This window comes from Pantherophis guttatus, chromosome 1 (genome assembly GCF_059756535.1).
Source record: "Pantherophis guttatus breed Tessera chromosome 1, ASM5975653v1, whole genome shotgun sequence".
Lineage (NCBI taxonomy): Eukaryota > Metazoa > Chordata > Lepidosauria > Squamata > Colubridae > Pantherophis > Pantherophis guttatus.
Genome location: NC_142063.1, coordinates 252165517 through 252184595, shown reverse-complemented (window position 1 = coordinate 252184595; position 19079 = coordinate 252165517). Strand labels below are relative to the sequence as shown.

General features: G+C 39.7%; 1 protein-coding gene across 1 annotated transcript; it reads right to left on the bottom strand.

Annotated features, from left to right (window-relative positions):
• Window positions 1-4834: 4834 nt before the first annotated feature.
• GJA1 (gap junction protein alpha 1) lies at window positions 4835-17051 on the bottom strand. Its single transcript, XM_034418706.3, has 2 exons — window positions 16758-17051; window positions 4835-9032 (listed from the first exon to the last, which is right to left on the bottom strand). Exon 2 carries the CDS (start codon window positions 9014-9016, stop codon window positions 7868-7870), a length of 1149 nt encoding a protein of 382 aa, XP_034274597.1. The 5' UTR covers window positions 9017-9032; window positions 16758-17051; the 3' UTR covers window positions 4835-7867.
• Between the last annotated feature and the right edge of the window lie 2028 nt (window positions 17052-19079).

The following is a 19079-nucleotide window of genomic DNA, read 5'->3' as shown; positions in this document are numbered from 1 at the left end:
AAAAATGCCACATGGCATATTGCAAAGATTTACGAGTTGGCATAAGGTTGCCATTTTCATTATTATGGTTGGTCACACCGTCAATCAGATGTTTAGACTGGATTTGCCATTTTTATCCACCTATTTACTCCTTCCCAAGGATCTGGGATAGGAAGATGTTGTTTGACGGTGTTAAATGTATCTTTGTGGGAGGTAAGCAGTGAAATAAAGCTGCCTTTTGCAATTGACTAATGATGAATTTATCAATGGCGAAAGTGTTCGAGTAGTGCTCCACATGTTTTGGGATTGCACCCAATATACTTATTACTATTAGTACTGCCTTTGCTTTCTTTTGCCACAGGAGTGTTATGTGTGTTGGACCTGGTCTTTGGGTGTTAAGTGAATTTCATTGTATGGGTATACTCTGTATACATGTACAATGACAATAAAGTTATTTATTTAAAAAGAATTCTGGGAGTCAAAGTCCACACATTTCCAAGTCTCCAAGGTTGAGTTCATTGATTTAGAAGATTCTAATTTTTGGAAACCGAGTGTCTTGGTGATGGAGAAACAAGTATTCTGAGACCCCAGTTTTGTAGTATTGCCTGTTTTGTTTCTAAGGCAGAACACGTATATTTCTGAAGGCAGGAGACCAGTGGTGGGTTGGCCCCGGTTCAGACCGGTTCACAAGAACCGGTAGTAAAATCGGCAGGAGGCTCCGCCCACCGCCCCGGATGTTGTCATTGGCGATCTGCGCATGTGCAGAAGCAAGGCATGCGTGCGAACAAAGAGAGTGCATGCACGCGATCCCGTTGTGAACCGATAGTAAAGGTAAGTAGAACCACCCCTGCAGGAGACCTAATAGCTGCATTTATTTATAAAATGGAAACATGCATCTTGTGAATTACAAGATGAAAACCCCAGTTTGGGTGTTAGTTGAACCCTTCCACCGCCCAGAAGCAGACCATAGTGTGATTAAAGGCTTGTAAAACAGTTCCAGCTGATATGTTGCTAATTATCTGTGGTCAATTTCATCTGGCCTTCTGTCCAGGAAGAAAAAAAATTCCAGAGATAGAAAATATGATTGTATGGTGTGCTCTTAATCATGACCTCCTCCTTGTTGCAGTCAAGGTTCCATAAACAGTAAATGATTTTGCAGCTTAGGAAACAAATGGAGGAAAGGGTTTGTCTGTTTTAAAGATATTTTTATTACAATAGTAATATAAAAGAAAAAAACAACTACTAAGCATAAGTAAAAAACATTATGAGAAAACTTACTAGTGACACGTTCTCCTCTTATGTTTGTTTCTTACTACAACCTATATATTCTTTATGCTGAATATTGAAGATTATTACCAGTGTCTTTTCAAATATTTTTAATCTATATTTTTATTTTCTCATAATTTTCCTTCTTTAAACTATATTCCAAAGACATAGATTGCCTTGCTATGTTATCTGTAGTATACCAGACAGCATTGCTTTGGTCAGAGTTGTATTTTGTGAGTTGACTTGTCTACTGTTAATTTTGCCATTTGTATATATTCTCCAATTTTTATCTCCGAGTCTAATTGTCAGCTTTGGAAGCCATATTAGGCTGGAAGTTTCCGTGCTGCCATCTTCCCATATGTGGAAAGTAGGAGGGGGGATTTAGTAGAGGGGTTGTCTTTAGACATAATAGCATTCTTCCTGTCGGTCAAGGTCAGGGCGATCCTGCATCTGGAGAAGGAGTGGTTGGAGTGAGGTCTTGAGATGGGACGGCAGATCGACTGAGGAGTGAGGAGATGGTTTGGGGGGTTTGATTTACTGAGGGAAAGCCCGGACCTCTGGGTTTTCCCAGATGTGCCAGTTTATCTATTCTAGTAAATAGAACTTTTAAAAATGCTTGCTTCAGAGTCTTTACTTGGAGATGGGTTTTTTCTGGAACGCTGACACTAATATTGTCAACAAAGTCCCTCTTTTCCAATGGGTCAGATTTATTCTTGCAGCTATCAGCCTATAGCTTAGTATTTTTTCATTAATGTTTTCTGGACTTATACTTAATACAAATATTTGTGGCTTAAGTTCAAAAAATTAAATAAGAGTTTCAGGAACTTACTTTGGCAGATAATCAAGGTTCCCTTTTATTCTTCTACTTGTTTTCCTTTTTAATATGCTATGCCTTTATCTCTGCATTGAAAGTCTGGCCATCAGAGTCTATAACAAGTCAGATTTAGTTCTCTTCATTTTCTTCTTTCGACTTGTGCAACTTACTTATGGCTGAAAATATTGTAGATTCCATTTTAAAGATGAATTATATATTTTTAAATGTGCTGACCAAAATGATTTGGTTCTTTTTTTTTCTCCCCAGAAGGTTTTGGGAAACCTTTGAAATAACTGGACTTCATTTCTGTACTGAATAAGATCTAATGGCCATGTCTTCACTTGAATATGGTAATCTGCATTGAGATTGTAACCTAGTCCTGAGAAATTTCACATATTGGCATCTTTCCTTCCAGTTTTCTGATTTTTTAAAAAATATTATCTTGCCAAATTAAGAAAGAGAAAAGCTGAAACCTTAAAAATATAAATTTATTCTGTAAAATGTATGCTAGTTTGTGGATGATCCTTTCCCTATTGTGGTTTGCATGTATCTGCAATCAGGTAATGGATATAAGCTGAACCTGCTGGCCTTTATGCCACAATATTAGAACATATTGTGCTCATTTATGTTTAAATCTAGAATGGACTTGTTAAAGACCCTCCCTGTTTTAAACAGTAATCTACCCTTTGGGGGGAAATTATAGAGTTCATGTAAAAAACTGGCTAAAATTAAAAGTTGTAAAAATATATCATAGTATTGCAAAATAATTTCAACAAAATATTCTGCAAAGCCAAAAATCAGTGCCTGTGTATTCATCTGAAATGTTTTGCAATTCTCAAGAGAATTAATCTAGGCATGGTCTGTTGTTCTGTAAGCAGGAGTGGCAGAAGGAACACTGAGGATACAAATTAATGACAAAAAATGTCTATTTCTAAATGACCAAAATTGTGAGTTTCAAAACAAATGCCTTGGCAGAGAGTTATTTTCAGGATAGGAAACCTATGGTCCTTCAAGGTGTTCGGAAGCTCTAATTCAGCAATATCTAGAAAGCCATTGGTTCCTCACCTGTGGTTAGTTTTGTAATTTCATGTTGTGCCAAGCCATAAGTTTACAAACTAGCATGAATGGAATAATAAATACAATAAAATAAAAAGTTCGCAAACTCACTAGCACGAGTGGAAATTTATCAGAGGGAGATGCAATCTGGAAATGAGGTGGAATTTCCTAACACTGAAAACTATTAAGCAGTTGAACAGCTTGCCTGCCCCGAGTTGTGGGTCCTTAGGGTTAGTGACATTAAAGTGGGCGGTTGCAATTATAACATAAACTGATCAGGGTTGTGCAAAGCAGGATGTAAATCTGGAACATTTTGAGAGGCTGATAAACTTGAGCATAGCCACCTGTCAAAACCATCTGGCGGTCATAGCAATATCGACTGGTAGAGGTCTCCCCACTGACTGATGACTTCAGATGTAAAGTTTACTAGTGTCGTTTTTAATTGTATGTAGACGTGCACATATTACAGACATTACAGACTAACACAGTTGGAAGGGGCCTTGTAGGTCATCTAGTCCAACACCCTGCTCAAGCAGGAGTCCCTATACCAGTGATGGCTAACCTTTTCCAGACCGAGTGCCCAAACCCCCAAAATGTAATGCACGCGCCCCCCCGCACATGCACTGCGTGCCTGCCCCCCTGCATGTGTCCCCCCGTGCATGCATGCGTTCCCTCCCACGCACCCTGCACCCCACCATGTGGGGAGCGGAGCTGGAGTGACGGTTCTCGCGTGCCATCAGAGAGGGCACTGCATGCCACCTCTGGCATGGTTGCGTGCCATAGGTTTGCCATCACGGTCTTATACCATTTCTGACAGATGGCTGTCCACTCTCTTCTTGAAAGCCTCCAGTGATGAAGCACCCACAACTTCTGAAGACAAGTTGTTCCTTTGCTTGATTGTCCTGTCATAAAATTTCTCCTTATTTCTAGGTTGAATCTCTCCTTGATCAGTTTCCATCCATTGTTCCTTGTCTGGCCTTTGAGTGCTTTGGAAAACAGGTTGACTCCCTCCTCCCTGTGACAGCCCCTCAAATATTGGAACACTGCTATCATGTCTCCCCTGGTCCTTCTCTTCACTAGACTAGCCATGCCCAGTTCTTGCAACCATTCTTCATGTTTTAGCCTCCAGTCCCCTAATCTGTTGCTCTTCTTTGCACTTTTTCTAGAGTCTCAACAACTTTTTTTATAGTGTGGTGACAAAAACTGGATGCAGTACCTTTCTAAGGTTTTATATGGACTTTTCATTTTGAATTGTAAAAGTTAAATGAAGCACCCTGTTTTTAATTTCAAGTGCAAATGACATAATTTTTAAGGCATTGTCTGAAAGCTTAATTAAGGCAACTCCCTAAAGATGGAAATAGGTGGTCTAAGAGCTGGATAGGTATTCCCTCATCCCTTCCCCCAATTGCTCATTTCTTCTTTCCCACAAATTTTGAAAAAAAAAATTGCTGTCATAACACTACACAACTTTACATAACCAGGCCCAGTTTCACCTTGTTTAGTTTATCTCACATGGTGCAACATGCTTTTAATGATCCTACTTAATGAGAGGCTATGTGAATATTTGCACACTAGTAATGTGTGAGTTGACCTAACAATGAATAAATTGCTATGTATGGATTGTCATTTTCAAATGTCACTTAGAACACAGAAAATGGACCAAGCTGTCCACTTAATACCAAGTTAAACCAACACAAAGAATGACTATTGACAAACCAGTTTATACTAAATTAAACTTTATTGACTAAGGTTTGTTCTCCAGACAGTGTGATTTGATGAACTATGGCGGTATGCATGCAATCAATAAGCTTGACAATAGTTTTAAAAGTGAATGTCAAACAACTTAGTAAAACATATTAGATAAACATTTAAATCTGCGTTGCTGCAAAATGAAACCGAGGCTGCATGAACTGTGTTGAATTAAAAGGCACTGTGGTTGAAAATGGAAAATAAACACTGGTATATTTCCTTAGTATATATTTCAAATAAATTAGAATTGTACACTTTCAGCCTCACTTACACCCCAACAAAAATGTGTGCAAATATTAAAACTGTCATTAAGCAAAAATGGACTATCAAAAGTGAATTGAACCATGTTATTATTGAGCTAATTTATAAGTGAACAGTAAGTGTAACATTCTTGATATCTTAAAATCAGCATAGGGATTATTAGTACAGCTCAAAACAGTTTATGTAAGGATCTATTCACACCATCCAATGAGGTTGCAGTGCAGATAATTTCTCCACCTCTCAAGCTATCGCATGATACCTGCAGTTACTGCACAATATGGATGTGTAATTTATCCTCAAGTCTCTCACATTATTGGCAGGCTAACAATCTTCCCTTCTCCCAGTACTACCATCATTGTTATTCAAGCATAAATTATAAAAAGATGGAGAAACAAGCAGAATTCTTCCTTAATTTTAAGGAAAGATAATTGATTGCAAAAATATGCGACTTTGGATGTTTTACTGACAAGTTTTATTGTGGCAAAAGGTCTAGCTGGAATGCAAATGGCAGTTTTTCAACAGCCACCAGGACTTGCTTCTTAAATTATCCTTAATTCGTGAAATATACTTACTACAAAATATATAGAAATATTGAAATTCTTTAAAAGAATACCTGATTTGTTTGCACTGCTGGAATCTTTTAATGTAAACATGATAGTGACCCATGATAACCCAGAATAGTTAACCATTTTATGGGTGTATCAGTGTGATTGTTTAACAACCACAAATAACTCCAGTTATCATATACCAACCACAAATAACTCGAGTTATAGTGGCTGTGATTCCAATCACAGAGTTGTCCGATCTCCTGCTTCTGATGGAACCTAACTGTGAAAACATTTGCATCTAATAGATGACTGCATCAGGCCAAAATTGTTTCATTTGTCCAGCTTCACATTTTATAGCTAGTAATTAATGAATGTTATGGTAGGGTTCACACATGACACTGAGCCGTTTTGCAGTTTGTTGCTTAGTCTATTTGTGGTAGGATAGGCTATAATAGGAGGCAATAAAATACAGTTGGGAATCATAATTTGTTGGTTTGCTAATTGCAACCACAGCTTCAAATGATTATGCATGTGAATGCATTGTCTATTTGTGGTTTCTAGCTGATTCCCAATTTGGTTTCATATCCCTCCCAAGCATCTAACCCAGAGCTGTCAAACTCTTGGCCTGTGGGCCGGATGTGTCATGTGCTGGCCACGCCCACACCCAGTTTAGCGAAGGGGGAAAAAGTCCCGATATGTCACGCCGTGATGACATGAGTTTGACACCCCTGATCTAATCCATTCACAGAGAAACATGGCAAAACCAAGGTTTAAAAAGGAGGGGAAACAGCAAGAATAAAACAAACAACCCATGAACCTCCTGCGCGAACTGCATTGGCTCCCGGTGGTCTTCCGGGTGCGCTTCAAAGTTTTGGTTACCACCTTTAGAGCGCTCCATGGCCTAGGACCAGGGTATCTACGAGACCGCCTTCTGCCACCAGTAGTCTCTCACCGACCAGTACGCTCCCATAGAGAGGGGCTTCTTAGGGTGCCGTCGGTCAAACAGAAGGCCCCCAGGGGGAGAGCCTTCTCTGTGGGGGCACCCGCCATCTGGAACGAGCTCCCCCTGGAGATACGGAGGATCCTAGATCTGCGCGCTTTCCGCCGTGCCCTCAAAACATTCCTATTCCAGCAGGCCGGCCTGGCCTAACCTCTCTTTTAAACTGTTTTTAAATTTTTTAAATTTTAAATTTGTTTTATAAATTTGGGGTGTTTTAAATTTTGTTTTCTGGGCCAAATTATTTAATTGTATTTTAATGGTTTTTTAACATTTGTATTATATGTATTTTATCTTTTGGCTGTTCACCGCCCTGAGTCCTTCGGGAGTAGGGCGGTATACAAATTCAATAAATAATAATAATAATAATAATAATTTTTCTGATCATCTGCAAAACTGTTTCAGGATGGTCACCCAACCATAGCTAAAATAATGAAACTTTGAATAGCATCCTATATGCAAGTCGGTAGAATCTTACAGTAGTGGTAGAATGGAAGTTAATAAAATTTAAACATCCTTGAACGGATTCCTTAATGTAGGTTGGAAGATCTGAAACAGGAAGAAAATGGTCAAAGCATGTTGGGTGGGCCTTGTCTGAAATGTAATTGATTGATTCCAAGGAAACAGATAAACTGCCTGACAAGTTCATCCAAGGAAATTGTCCCAAAGTGCACATTTTAGCAATGGAATGTTCTTAATAGAAAAATGATCAATATCTGACTTAAGGATGCCAGTTGTTCAGTAAAAGAATGGAATCTCAATTTCATCCTAAACATTCTCCCCCAAATTTATTTCAGTGTAACTTTTTTTTAGTATAACAAAAATGAATTTTTTTTAGAAAAATCAACATATTATAGACATACATTTACTGACATTATATCATCTTTCTAAAACAAAAACAAAAGACCAACTCCCCTACTGTTGTGTTGACTAAGATTTTCTTTTAAACCAGCTACTTTAAATATCACTATGTGCTGTTCTCCCTCACATCACCCCTGCTTCCCAGTTACCAGAAAAAAAAAATCAACATTTTTTTTAATATATATATATATATTTATATATATATAATTATATATTGCTTGTTAAAATCTCCTGGTTGAGATTGTTAAAGTACCACCTCCGTGGGAACGAAATGAACACCACGTGCTAATACAATTTGTATTTCATAGTCGCATTGACGACTGCAATTTCAAAGGGCTAGATCTCTAGATCATCAGGTCGTGGTCGACTGCTGGCTCGACTGCTGGCTCGACTTGGTGGCCGCTGATCTACAACTGTGAGAGGTTGGAGCTCATGGCCAGAGGCCACTTTTTTTGTGTTCTCCGGCTCATCGTTAAATTCAAAGTTCTGGGCGTGTGAGTTGGAAATGGTGCTCCCGGCTTGTCCAATCCTGTTCTGTTCAGCGCTATAGTTTGCCCAATTTTGTTCACTGGCTTGTTTATTGTAGTTACGACAGGATGATGTATTGTTCCTATCTCCAGTTACAAGCTTGTATCCTGGTGGAGACATGGGAGACAAGGGGGCCGTTGGAGAGGAGCACCCGTTGAAGTAAGCATATTTGGGAGATCCACAGTCCTTGGAGGGACTTAAGCCGCTGTTAGGTGAGAAAGGATTGCCTTTGGTCTTCATGCGATCTTTAATGCTCTTGAGGGTGACATAAAAAATCTCAATGATGTTGAGGGTCAGAGATATGATAGATACTACCAGCATGAAGATAATAAAGATGGTTTTTTCTGTGGGACGAGAGAGGAAGCAATCCACTTTGTGTGGGCATGGTACCCGTTCACAAGTGTAGATGGCTTGCAGAGTGAATCCATAGATGTACCACTGTATCATCACAAAGGCCACCTCAAAGATAGATTTGAAAATGATGCTGATGATGTAAGTACGAAGCAGTCCACCACGCATTTTGACCTTGCCATGTACTTCAATTCCATACTTGAATTTCTTAATTTCTATCTGTTTTAGAGGGAGGTCTACATTTACCCCCTCACTTTGAACCAACTTGAGCTCTTCCTCTTTCCTGTTTAGCTTCTCTTCTTTTCGCATCACATAGAAGACATGTGCTAAATACAAAAGGGTTGGCACCGAAACAAAAATGAACTGCAGCACCCAGAAACGCACATGAGATATCGGAAATGATTTGTCATAACAGACATTTTCACAACCTGGTTGTTGAGTGTTGCATCGGAAAGCTGACTGCTCATCTCCCCAGGCAGATTCCACTGCGGTCCCCAGAAGCAAAATTCGGAAAATGAAAAGGACAGACAGCCACACCTTTCCTCCAGCAGTAGAATAGGCTTGGACTTTGTCAAGGAGCCTACCAAGAGCACTCCAGTCACCCATCTTCTCTACCTGCTACCTGAAAGAGAACAAAGGAAAGAACTGAAGCACGGCTTGCATAAGTCATTCATGACTGTTCTTGAAAAGACATAAAGTGCGTGCATGAGGATGCGATGATGAAACCTGCATATGAAATTAAGAAAGACAAATGGATTATGATCGCAGGACTATTTTCTCATGTGGTGAAACAAGATAAAAAATCTGGAAATTTTATTGCACAAGCCCATGCTCTTTAGAGTAATTGTGAGCATACCTATGCCATTATCAATTCCACTCTAGGGTGTCTTTCTAATATAAAGCTATTTTAGACTGAAATTGCAATTGAAAACAAAAATATTATTCTAGGAAAGTAAAAATAGTAAAGTACAGTATACTAATCAATAAATCAGGGAATCCTGCTTTGGCCCATTACTACGGAAGGATATAGTGCATAATCGTTTTTATTTAATTAAAAGACAGCAGTATCTCTTTTCAATTTAATATAGATTTTTAAATTTGTTCTAACAAGCAAACTAACTTCATTGCTTCATTAGGTTGCCAGGAGGGGAGAGGGGAAAAAAGCCTTGTATGAATTACTCAAACAATTCTAATGTTTTTCAATATTGATTCATTTTAAAAATTCTTACAGCTCTATCAATGCCTATGCAAGAAAAATATCAGGGAGATACATTTTGTTTTATTGAAAACAGGGATTCTAGTTTTGTCTTTTGGCAATCTGTGTGGTTCCTTAAATTAGAATATTTGGGTTAATAGATTTGATTCATATCCCACGTTTTTGTTTATATAACACTGACATACACTTAATGATCACATTGAGATTTCAATCCTAAACATTGTTACTTACCACTGTGCGCCATTGATTGAACACAGTGGGGCTTCTCTAATTAAATATATACAAATGTGTTATATGTAGGCTGCTGATGTGTCCTATGCTACAGAATCCTGCTTAATTTTTTTATACTGTTTATTTTATGTAACTTGGTATAATGCCAACTGCTAGTGTCTCTTTTCAGTCTTTTGAAGGACAATTCTCTGTTCAACAAGCATCCTTTAATTTTTTGAACGGCTCCCTAGTTCAAGGATGCTATAAAGTTAAAAGAATACTAACAAGAGAGAATAACTAAGAGCCTCTGGAGTTAGCATCTGGATAGGAGGCTGAACATTTCATTGACATCTATATATGCATTAAAATAAAACTGTTATACATATATACACTTCTTAAAGATATGATATATTTCATTAGGTGTTTGGCTAAGCATTTTTTCTTTCTTTCTTCAACATGATTACAAAAGCATCTGTCCCAATAATTAGGTATTGCAAAGGTTTGAAGGTCTAAATCAGCCCTGGTCTAAATGTTTCAATGGTAGACCAGGCAATGGCATTCTTTCTTGCTTCTTTGAATTTGTAAAATGTCTCCATTAAGAAATGCTATATAAATATCTCCATTAAGAAATGCTTTGAGATACTCCTGAGTGGAAATGATGCAATCTGTGGCCTTTAGCCTATAACTGCTATTCTACACTTGCAAGTTACCTCCCAATGAAATCAGAGAATCAAAAGAAAGCATGAATTAATTCCTAGCAGTGCCTGTAAATATTTTGCTTCTCTGGCAGTCATATTTTGCATATTCAAAGAAGTCTGGATAATGATCAGGTGCATGATTCACTTACTAGAAGACACAGACCATAGACTTCTAGAGACATATCAACCATAGACCTACAACAGGTTTATATGTACTGCAAAGACAACATGTCACATTCAGAGAACTGTCAGTCTTTGTCACTATTGAAAAAGTTAATACTTGTGGTATCTGATTTTTAAAGAGATGTACATATCCACTGTTCCTTTTAAGATGACAAGCCTTAAAATATGATAGTTGGGACAATACATAACAATCTTTGAAATCAGATGATGATTAGGGTTCATGTTTTCAATACCCATGCAGAACTGAATGTGAATAAATATCAAAACCCTGTTCTTAAAACATTTATCTTCTTTCTGATGTTATCTTGGCGATTAGCATACTATTGTTGTCATAAATTACTGTTTGCAACACTTTGCTGACTTGCACCTAGCTCAGCCCACACCTGTGCTGTCACAGCAAGTCTTCAACTAGTTTAGGCATTAAAAAGCACCTTTTTTTTTTTGTGTGATGCTTGTACCACGAAACAGGGCTCACCAAAGAGGGAGAAAATAAAAGAGAAATGAAGACCTAATCAATGAAAAAAATCAAATCTGTACCGCACTCATGGTAATTAAAAACTACAGGCATAGTTTTGTAAAGGAGAAAAGGTATCACACGTTTATTTTTCAGGAGTCAGTCCTAAACCGATAGCTATCTGAGCTACTTTTCTATCCGAGGAAGCAACTTCCTTTTCTGCCTATGGCAAATTGTAATCTTACACGCAATAGTGACTGAAAGGGTTCACATGGATCTCTCCCCCCATTCTGCTTCTTTACACAGAAGCTTGCCATGCTGTAGGCTGGGTGTTTTGGTTCACAGCCAAGCATGTGGGAAGCATCTGTGGAAAATGCAATGTGTTCCTTTCCCTCTGTGGCAATCAAGCTTTCATTTCTGCCAAGCCAGATGTGAATATAGCACAGCCAACTGTATTGACGCTGCTTGTCAGACTTAGGCAGTCAGGGGACGGCCAAAGACAGTATTGCATGTCATAAACCCAACAACTAGCTTAACATGCAGTTATTGCTAAACGTCACATCCATTGGGCAACTTTTGAAGGGCAGGAAAATTGAAATTACAGCTCTCCACAGAGTGCCTTCTCTCTTCATATATTACAGGTAGTTCTCAACTCACCACCTTTTGTTTAATGACCGTTCAGAGTTACAATGGCACTTATGGCCATTGCAGCATTCCCATGGTCATGTGATCAAAATTTGGGCGCTCTGGCAACTGGCATGTATTTATGACAGTTGCACTTTCCCAAGGTCATATGGTCACTATTTGTAACCATCCCAGTCGGCTTCCAGCAAACAAAGTCAACGGGGGGGAACCAGATTCACTTAACAACTGCAGTGACTCACTTAACAACTGTGGTGAAAAGGTTGTAAAATGAGGCACAACTCACTTAACTCACTCGCCTTGCTTAGGAATAGAAGTGTTGGGCTCAGTTTGTGGTCACAATTGAGGCCTACCTGTATTTCAATAATAATTGGACAGGGGTTTTATTTTTAGCAGGACAGATGGGATAGTAGCAGGCTCGATCCAGATTATAGACCTGTCGTTGTGCTTCTTTTAAAAGGAAAAGAAAGGAAATAGAAATATGAAGGAAGTTGGTCTATGAATCATATTATAAGGTTCATGTTTTTCAGGATGTGCAATGAACCTTAAGTACCTAATATGGATAACTGAATGGAGTCTCAGGGAGGCACACAGAATTCCAAGTCATAGCGGTGTGGTGTTTGTAATGCAGAGTTCTGTATGCGAGAGCTTTTGCAATTCAACCCCTAGCTTTTGGATAGAAAAGGCTGACAGAAAATTAATGAAGAGAGTGTTTCGGGGATTGAAATGTGGATACTACACTGTATATGATGACAAATATACAATAATTAGATTCTCCAGATGTGCTGGATTATTACATATTGTGGGAGAACAGGCTAGTTAGTAAAATTGCAAGCACCTGTGCTACCTTCTTTCCCTCCCATTTGAGCCTTTCCCTCAGCATCTGCACAGCTGCAGGTAAACCTTGACACAAGTGTGGGAGGAAAAGGGCGGAGATGCAAGAGTTTTGGAGCTTTGCAAGTCACCAGCAAACCGAGTATAGCACTCAAAAAAAGAGGTGTTTTTCTTTCAGGAGTAGATGGTCTAAATGTAGAGGAAAAATATAGCAGCCCTGGAAAATAAAGCAGCACATAAAAAACATGCAAGGGCTCTCTACATGCTGGTCATTAACAGAAGACGAAAAAGAAAATGGGGACTTAAGACAGAACAGGTTTAAGAAAGAGACATTAATGCATAAGAGGAATAGATAGTATAGAGCAGGGGTCTGCAACCTTAAACCCTCAAAAAGCCATATGGACCCATTTCCCACAGAAAAGAAAGGAGCCATAAAACCCTTCCTCTGCCTGACTATTTCTTGAGCGGCCACAAAACTAGCATATATAGTTGAATTAAAGATTGTTTTCTTCTGAAACTTTTCTTTTCTTGGATTTATCCATGGTTGGCCTACCAGGGGTTGAAAAGCTCAATAAATCATATGCTGATGGGTGTCGTACATTGGTGGTTGTGATGCATATTTTGAGTGACAGGGAGCTGCAGCAAAGGGGTGAAAGAGCCACATGTGGCTCCAGAGCCGCAGATTGCTGACCCTGGTATAGAGCATAGGATATAGCTAATTATGATCGAGAAATAGGTAATAGTATAAACATTGTCATAGAAGTAATTGAAAAGCAATAGTATATTGTAATAGTTAAGTATCAACTGGTAATAGTATAAAGATAGCAATAAAATACAGAAGGCACACACACACACACACACACACATTATGGTGGGAAACATGCAGAAGAGGCCTTCATCCTGCAGTGGATAGACAGTGACTAAAATGATGATGTATGTATATACTTGCAGAATACATGCACACACACGTGTGTGTGTGTGTGTGTGTGTGTGTATCTATATCTCTATCTATCTATCTATCTATCTATCTATCTATCTATCTATCTATCTATCTGCACCTCTCCAGAGACTCTTTGCATCTCTCTCCAGTCTGGGTCAATTGAATTAGGCATGATTTAGAAAAAGAACCTGTGTGTCACACATAGTCCTCCACAGACATCATAAATTGCTCAAAGAATAGCAAAACTGGGCCAGTAATTAACTAACAGGGAAAAGTTGAATGCAAACACAGATGTCTTTGAATACAGATGAATAGTAGGGAATTTCATACTGGAAGATGCCTTAGCTGATAGTTAACTTAGTTTCCTTTTAAAAATCCAAACAACCAAGAAATCCTTCAAAAAGCCTCTGTACTAAGAATACAAATCCGGTTACAGCAGAGACCTGAAAGGACCCTAATGTATGGGATTATTGCTAAGCCAGTCTGTTATGGTTAGAGAAGTGGATTTGGCTCAGGGAGACCCAAGTTCAGATTCCTATTCAGCTACAAGCCCATTGTGCTCTCTAGAGCCAGTCACCATGCACAGCCTAATCTGCCTAACATAGTTTTGGGGCTGGGGGGTGAGTTGGGATTGAGAGGTGATGATTTTTAAATACTACTTGAAGGATCTTGGAGGAGGAGGCTATAAATGTAAAAAAAGAAAAAAAGTACAGAATACCAGGCAACTAAACTTTTCTACAATATTAAAGAGATTATTGCTGCCATCTGGTGGTTATATGGAGTTTTACAAGCCAGATCTGGTAGCAGTAATAATTCTAATAATTTCTATTGGAGCCCTAATAATATTACATCTAAATCCTATCCTATAGCTAAAACTGCACACATTTGCTGAAGATTAATGTCTACTAAGACCTATGGAACATTTTGAAAAACACGCTGGGCGGCATGAACAATTATTCTTTACAGCTATGTAATTTTCTGTAACAATCTTCTTTGAAAAAATATAGTTGAGTCAATTGGGTCAACACATACACATTATGTATGTGTTTTTGTGATTTGTTTCACATCTGGTTGAAAGGCAGCTTAACCTACACATATAAGGTTAAATCATAACATTCAAAGAGACTTATTCATAATAAATCTGCATTATATTTGCAATGCTATGTAAAAACTCCAAGCTCATCTACTGCAAAATTAAATCTCACTGGATGTAATAAAAATTACTTACGAGTTACAACTCTGAATTCTCTGTTACGGAAGTTAAAGCTGCAATTTTTAAAGTTATACCAAGGGGTAAGCTTCACTGAACACCATCTTAGTCACTAACTTCAGCTCCAAATTCTCTTAAGGTTATTTATCTTGTGAGCCTCATTTACCCAGCTATAAAATGGGAACAACTCACTTTAGAAGTTTGGTTGTTGTTGTTTTTTTGTTTTGCAAAATTCTTTTACCCATTGAAAGCACCAAAAGTTTTATTCCCATCCTATGTCCTTTTTCCCTTCAAAATTTAAAGGTAGTTTTATCTCCTCATCACCACAACCTCCAAATCTCTCATTTCGGCCTGGATTTGCCATCTCCCCACATCCAGAGATCAACCACTCAGCCACAACAAAGCACTTCTTGCTAAACAAACTTTATCCTTGTGAATCAAAAGTGTATTTCTGTTAAGAAACAGGACGTCTAATTTCTTTCTTGTGGCATTCCAGAAGTGCCTCTCTCATCTGTAGGCTATCGAAATATATCACAGTTTAGCACTAGTCATTCCTCAGAGCTGCTATAAACACTTTTTTCAAACTTTGGAAGCTCATGGCTTCATAGCTGAAGGGATGCCCCTTCCTCTACCTCCTCTTCCCGCTCCCCAAAGAGACCAGCAGTTTTCTGAAAAAGAGAGGCTCATTTTCTCTGTTCAGTTGACCTCGCTGGCTTTAACAATACTCTGCCAACAAATCTCTCCTTAAATTCTTCTGTTTTTAAAATTGTACGCACAGCAGACTGACCAATCTACTAGGGCAGAAGGAAAGGGAGAACGAAGACTGGCATAAGAGAAGGGCAAAGGAGTTCACCAAAACGAGATTGGCTGCTTTGGTTTTCAGCCTTCCTTAGCGACCAAAAACTTTCTCAATGCTAACTAGAAGGAATAAAAAATGATTGCCTTCAGGAAAAGGGGGGGAAAAAAACCCCAGCGAACATAGACACGGACTTCCTTCCAGTGCTAAATCGCGATTACTAGGATCCCAGGAACTAATTTGCCACACAATCGGATTACTATTCCCCGAACGCCTGTCTTGCACAATGTCAGATTGCAACAACAACAAAAGTTTTGCTTTAAAGCTGCCAACCGAGTAAGGCAGAAGCGATTCTGCCACCCGGATCCTGCGGGCTCCTAGGATTCAAGGTAACCCAGTTGCAGGCAACCTCGCTTCGAGCCCTTCTCCAACGTTTGCTGCCATTAACGAGAAGGGAGGTGGAGGTGAGGGAGACCACGTGAAAAGCCATCCGAGCAGCAGCAGAAGCAGCATTTGAACAAAGCCTCAATTAAGGACCATGCTTGGTACGAACCAGAAAACCCGAATCACACATTTCCATATGAAAACAAAATGTGTGTACGTGTGCATCTTTATGGCGGAAGATGGGAGGGAGAGTTGAAGAAGTTGTGGTAATTTCAGATTTCTAGAGAAGTTTTAAAAGGAATCGAGAAACGGCAGCAGATTGCTGCATTGGGTACCTTTCCTCAAAGTTGGCTGCCTGTTTTGCTGTAAATAATTTTGGTTACACAGACAAAAAAAAAACATTCTCCTTCAGTAAATAAGATGAAAACTAAACAAGATGATATACTTGATGAGAAAGCTAAACTATTAAACAAATGGCTCCTCCCGAGTTGGTTAATCTGGTAAAGGTAAGAGTCACATTAAAAAAAAAGTTCTGGAAAAAAGGCATTAATATCAAAGGAAGCTATAATTGTTACCGGTCAACATAAAAAATGATATCGAAACATTTCATATTATATACACATTTAAAATTAGGTATGTATGTATGTAAACTTTTGGATAGATAGATAGATATAACTACATGTATAGTTTTCCAATCACAGGTAACCATAATCTTTAAGAAAGTTTGTTTGGAATGAACTCCAAATAAAACTGTCCCCCCCCCCCCCATCCCATCCTTACCTTCCTGCTCAGCAGAGAAGGATTTCAGCTTTTCAGTTCTCCAGAGGTTAAAACTCAAGTGCCTATTTCAGGCACTCAGACCTGCCTATTTAAACTTTAAAGTCTCCCCGTCTGTTCTCCAGATGATGGCTGGTGTCCTTCCTTCCCCTTTTGCCTGGAAGAAAACTGCTGAGGCGGCCTTTAGAAGGGAAGAAAAGAGCACACCCTCCCTCACATCCCAAACACCCCCTTTTTTGTCACTCTTAACTTGAAGAACTGAGAGAGCTTTTTAAAAGTTTTCCAGCCACTAGCTGTGAGGGAGGAGCTCAAGAGGAGGGGTGAAGAGCATTAGAGGTGGGACTGCCAAGGGAGGGGAGGAGGAAGCTCAAGAGAAGACACAGAAGCAGGAGACGGCTTGGGGGAAAAAATGGGGTTGGGGGGGGCGGGGAGACAGACAGACAGAGAGGCTGAAGTGGCTGAGTAAGCACATAGTTTTAAAGAATGGGGATACATGAAAGAGACCAAACTGGGATGGTATCCAGACCTGCTCTTGCTGGAGGGAAGTGGCACCATTTAATTTACTGCATGAAACACAACCCTTCAAAGGTGTGTGAAGTACCTGCATGCTGGGTTTGCCATGGGCCAGTGATGAGTTACACCGGATTTCATTAGCAGCTGGCCTGCCACAACTCAGTATCCCTCCCTCCACCAAAAAAAAAAAAAAAAGCATATGGGAATTAGCAACAGAAGCCATGGCATCACAAACGTGCCTGTACGCACAATTCGGGGTGAATTCTCCCTGGAGAATTTCAAAAGGTAGGACAATACATGGAGAAAGACATCTGGAGTGGCTTCCCCCTAGTGGTTGACTTCTGTTGGCTTTGATGCCTTCACTGCTCTTTTTCCTCAGCCGTGCGTTTCTGAGTCCGCCCCTCCCCCCCCAAATCTCCTTGCAAGACTCTACACAATTGAACTATTTTCCAAGTGTTGGAGGGAAGGGGGGGTAATGAGAATGACAGAGGAACTGCTACTAAAGAAATGTGGCAAAGTTTTGAAGTCAAAGACTTGATCTTGGTGTGGAATATCCAGCTATTACATAAAACAAGGCCTACTCTCCGGTAATTGGACAGAAGTGTCAAAAATCCTAAGAACTAAGTTCTTAACCCTAACTAAGTGTAGGAAAGGATGAGAAGCAAGCTCAAATTATATAGTTCTTCATATTTGCAGTGATTTCTACATACACAACATTTGATCGGTGTCTGTATGGGTATATATGTTAATATGTGTGTATGGGGAAAACAGCCTAGCTTTGAGTTTCAAAGAAGAGAATACTGTTGTATATTATCTATCCCAAGATATACTATTAGATCAACCTTGTTTGCTATGAAACACAAACTAAGTTGGGCTTCCTGATTTCTACAGCGGCCATTGCAATCAATGCTTCTGGAAAGAATTCCTTTCCTGCTACCTCTTTTCAGCATGTTTCTTTTTAGATGCCTTAAAGATTTTTTTAAATCACACCTTTACTGCTTAATAAGTAACTAAAGGTGTCAAACCTATCTAATACTCCTTCCTCCTCTTGTTTTCCCCATGACAACAACCCCATGTGAAGCAGGTTGGTCTGAGAAAGAACAGCTGCCCCAAAATCACTCAGCTGGTTTCCATGGCTAGTGGGACTAGGACAGTCTCTTGGTTTCTAGACTGGTGCTTTAACCACCTAGACCAAATATATAGTATTGTACAGAAAAGTCATGATACATGGACTTTTTTTCAATAGCCTTCAGAGGCATGCTTAAATTCTTTTAGCTCCTGGCAGGGTTGGGCTTCAAAAATTTTAGCAAGGAGTTCTCTGCCCGATTGTTGGGTGGGCGTGGCCATGGCCTAGTCGGCCTCTTGCACCATGGCGGGAGTGGTGGTATTTTTGCCCTCCCCGGGCTCTGGATGCTTTCCTCGAGCCTCCATGAGGGTGAAAACAGCCTCCCCAGGCTCCGGAGGCCCTCTGAAGGCCAGAAACGAGCCCGTTTCCGGCTTTCCCAAACTTCCGGTAGGCCCGTTTTTCACCTCCCCAAGACTCCGCGCGCACCCTGCACTTACCTGCATCCAGAACAGGCCACATGGGGACTCCTGGGAGGGGTGGGGTAGGGTGGGCAGGGCCAGCCTTGAGTGGGATTTGGGGGTTCTCCAACCTGCACAGAATCTTAGCTAGAGGTTCTCCCGAACCCCTGCGAACCCCCAGCAACCCATCCCTGGCTCCTGGCCAATCTTTTGCTTCTCCAGGCAGCAAATTCTAGCAGGTAATAACAGTATTTCCTTTAGTCTCTCCCAAATCTACTGCTAATTCGT

Bases quoted from the DNA above. Each gene is read 5' to 3' on its own strand.
- GJA1 (XM_034418706.3), bottom strand. From the start codon at position 9,016: ATGGGTGACTGGAGTGCTCTTGGTAGGCTCCTTGACAAAGTCCAAGCC.